Source organism: Bison bison, unplaced genomic scaffold, assembly GCF_000754665.1.
Source record: "Bison bison bison isolate TAMUID 2011002044 unplaced genomic scaffold, Bison_UMD1.0 scf7180017864525, whole genome shotgun sequence".
In the NCBI taxonomy this organism is placed as follows: domain Eukaryota; kingdom Metazoa; phylum Chordata; class Mammalia; order Artiodactyla; family Bovidae; genus Bison; species Bison bison.
In genome coordinates this window covers 3,995,630-3,999,355 of record NW_011495076.1, presented here as the reverse complement: position 1 = coordinate 3,999,355, position 3,726 = coordinate 3,995,630, and the positions used below count along the sequence as shown (strand labels likewise).

Below are 3,726 nucleotides of genomic sequence, written 5' to 3'. Positions count from 1 at the left end.
ACACGACTGAGCCACTTCACTTTCACTTTTCACTTTCATGCATTGGAGAAGGAAATGGCAACCACTCCGGTGTTCTTGCCTGGAGAATCCCAGGGACAGGGGAGCCTGGTGGGCTGCCGTCTATGAGATCGCACAGAGTCAGACATGACTGAAGTGACTTAGCAGCAGCAGGGTATAACAAATAAAGAAAAATCTTTAAATCCTAAACATTTACCTTGCTGGGAGAAGAAAAAAATTACATGGATTCACTCATTTCTTCTCTTCCTACTAAGAATCACTTCAGGTTTTGAAGAATCAGATAGGAAACAGGATCAGTTCTTTGCTAAGTTTCAAGATTGTGAAACTTTGAGGGAAATAGTAGAAATGTGAGCATGAGGGAAAAAAATCCATAGTCCTATGTTTCAATTTAGCAGTCTAATCTCATAATCTAGCTTAATGGTTTTTCTATATATTTCTCAGAAGTTCTCTTTTTAGAATATTGTTTTCATTTATTTAAAGACACATAACTAAGGGAGGAAGGAAACTCTAAAATTTCAGTATAACTTTCTGTCTCCAAGGAAAATCTAAATTGTGGCCCAAGACAACTAGAAATCCTTCAAAAAACCAAAGGGGGAAAATTTAATCACTTCTCTTGGGAACTAATCTTTATGCCTAGCAGCATATTGGTCAGGGTTATTCTCTAAGTTACAGTTTCACCATTATTTAGATATATTCAGTAAGCTTTTAAATGATTTTTGGAGATATTGAGGAAAGTGATCTCATCCTTACAATTTATCTTTCAAAAGACAAATCTAGGTACCTTGTTTAGTCAGAAAGAGTTTTGTTTCTCTTGATGTCTAGATTAGTGACTTCCCATCAAAGTTTTGATAATCTAAAATAAGTTTTTTGTTGCTTTTTATTTCATAGTATTCTCCTCCTCATCTGTTTGTGTGTGTGTGTGTCCGTGTGTGTGTGAGGGTGTGAGTTGTATGGTCATCTCCTCTGGCTAGCCAAGTGAAGTTTGAGTCTTTTATGTAGAATCATGACTATGATTAACTTACCTAAGTTTAAGTGGAATGAAAAGAATTAGAGGGCTGAGTCCAGTCCAAAACCTAAGGAAAGGCCATGTTTCAAACTGAGGAAATGAAAATAAGGTAGTAAAACTCAGAAACCACTGGACCCATGGTACCTGGATGGGCCAAGTAGACTTTTTATATTGGAAAATCATGCAGTACTGCAGCTCCAGGTAGATTGAACATCACTAGTCTTCGTATATGTATCGTTCAAAGATGAGAAGAATTACACAAAGGCTGAAATGAGTGCTCTGACATTTTACAGTCCTTTTGTTTGGCTGCATCAAGACACGGTTTTAATCGAGTAAAGAAATAGCCATTCCTGTTTTTACTGTCAATATTAAGGAGGTAATGTTGAATACTGTAGTCTGTGGTTAATGGCACAGAAGACAATTCCATAGGTCGATTATCTTTTGCCTAAACCAGTGGCTTCCCCCAAAAACAAAAAGCAGCAAATCAAAGCAGCTAATTGCTGTTACACTCAAGAAGATTTCATTATAAAATGCAACATTGTAGTTACAGTCTCTTGAGTGTGCCACCGTGTACAAGTAATAAATTCGAAAGCACTGGTAGGGAAGGAAGCAAATAAGAATGACTCCTATAAAAAGCAGATTTTTCACCTGAGCCCAGAACTCTTGATGGGATAGTAAGGAGTGTCCAAGCTTCCGTGCCATCAACACGATGATGGTGATCTGGAGGACCAGGAGAATCACTGCGATGATTATGACAACAGCGACTATCAAATAATTGATGGCTTGCACATATGCATGAGTAAGTTCTTTGTGGAATTTGAAACAGTGGTGGCTGTCGTAGCCCTCATGAATGCCATACTGAGAAACAACCAGAGGTACCACAATGACAATCACCAGCAGCCACATGGCGGTACTGGCAGCCACAGCATGTAGTTTTCTGTAGAATTCCACTTTGTCCTTGTGCTTGAAGAAAATGAGGTACCTGATGACTAGAATCACCATGTAGAACAGGAATGTGAGGTACATGTGGATGTGCAGCATGGCACTCACAAATCTGCAAAAGGACAACCCAAATGTCCAAGTGTGCTTGATGAGGTAGGTCAAGCGAAAAGGCACTGTGAGCAGAAAAACACTGTGGACCACCACCAGATTAATGACTGCTGTGGTGGTCACAGACCGGGTGTTCATTTTCACAAGCAGGAACAAAATGGAGATGATGCCCAACAGCCCTCCAATAAGCACTACAAAGTAGAGCCTGGTTAAATGGGGTGTCAATATGGGGTCATCGCAGGAGGAACTGTTGTGGGCAGCCATGCTTCAGAAGTCACCTGGAAGAGATAAAGCACGAGTGTAACTAACAAGCTTCCAGAATTTTGTTCATATTTTGTTTCCATTAAACTGGCAGTGTGACTTTGTCATTTTTCTGTTTACATGATGTAAACCTTATATGCCTTAAGAATGAGAAATATTATCATATGCATTTCCAGGTACTCTACACTGAAAACACAGTAAGTCATTGATTCTTGACCTTTAGTAGGTTAATGACCACTTCTAGAGGCCCCCAGAGATACGTGTATATCTACACAGTCAAAACTATTTGCATAAAGCTTGATTTCAGACCATTTGAAGTTCATACATAGATACTAGTATTGCAGTAACCACTGGGCAGGGGTGGCGGGCTGGGGGAGGGGAGGATATCCTAAGATGGACAGAAAGCAAAGTGGATGCATTAAGTACACAAAATGTTTTTTTTCTTTTAAGTATCATTCTAATTCCTTCCAACTCATCAGCAAATGATCCAAGAATATTTATACTTTATTTCTTTAAGATATGATTTGTTTGGCAAAAAAAAAAAAGACTAAATCAAGGCAGCAGCAAGCAATAGGAGGATTTATCTGAATTTCTCATCACAGTAACATTATCATCTAACAGTGAGAGCTTGACTAAGTTTTTATCATGGGCCCCCCTGAGACCATAGCATGTCTCCCAATTTTCCCATCACACACCCTTAAATTCATAAAAGAACCACTATCAGTTTTCCTCTGGACTTCTGAAATATCCTTTCTCTATATAGTCTTTGTCCCTTCTAATTATTGTGTGTGTGCCCAGTCACTCAGTCATGTCCAGCTCTTTGCCACCCCATGGACTGTTAACCTGCAAGGCTCTTCTACCCATGATATTTTCCAGACAAGAATCAGTCAGTTCAGTCGCTCAGTTGTGCCTGACTCTTTGCAACCCCGTGAATCCCAGCACACAAGGCCTCCCTGTTCATCACCAACTCCTGGAGTTTACCCAAACTTATGTCCATCAAGTCGGTGATACCATCCAGCCATCTTATCCTTTGTCGTCCCTTTCTCCTCCTGCCCCCAATCCCTCCCAGCATCAGAGTCTTTTCCAATGAGGCAACTCTTCACATGAGGTGTCCAAAGTATTGGAGTTTCAGCTTCAGCATCAGTCCTTTCAATGAATACCCAGGACTGATCTCCTTTAGGATGGACTGGTTGGATCTCCTTGCAGTCCAAGGGACTCTCAACAGTCTTCTCCAACACCACAGTTCAAAAGCATCAATTCTTTGGCGCTCAGCTTTCTTCACAGTCCAACTCTCACATCCATCCATGACCACCTGTCAAACCATAGCCTTGACTAGACGGACCTTTGTTGGCAAAGTAATATCTCTGCTTTTGAATATGCTAACTAGTTTG

The 3,726-nt window shown here is 40.3% G+C and overlaps 1 protein-coding gene across 3 annotated transcripts in view; it reads right to left on the bottom strand.

Annotated features, from left to right (window-relative positions):
- Positions 1-216: 216 nt before the first annotated feature.
- Positions 217-3,726, bottom strand: part of GPR141 (G protein-coupled receptor 141) — a 69,204-nt gene continuing 65,694 nt past the window's right edge. For all 3 annotated transcript variants that reach the window (XM_010831170.1, XM_010831171.1, XM_010831169.1), the window contains one exon: positions 217-2,352. In XM_010831170.1, the coding sequence (XP_010829472.1) occupies positions 1,427-2,338 (912 nt within the window). In that variant the 5' untranslated portion in view covers positions 2,339-2,352 and the 3' untranslated portion in view covers positions 217-1,426. The remainder of the gene's footprint in view (positions 2,353-3,726) is intronic.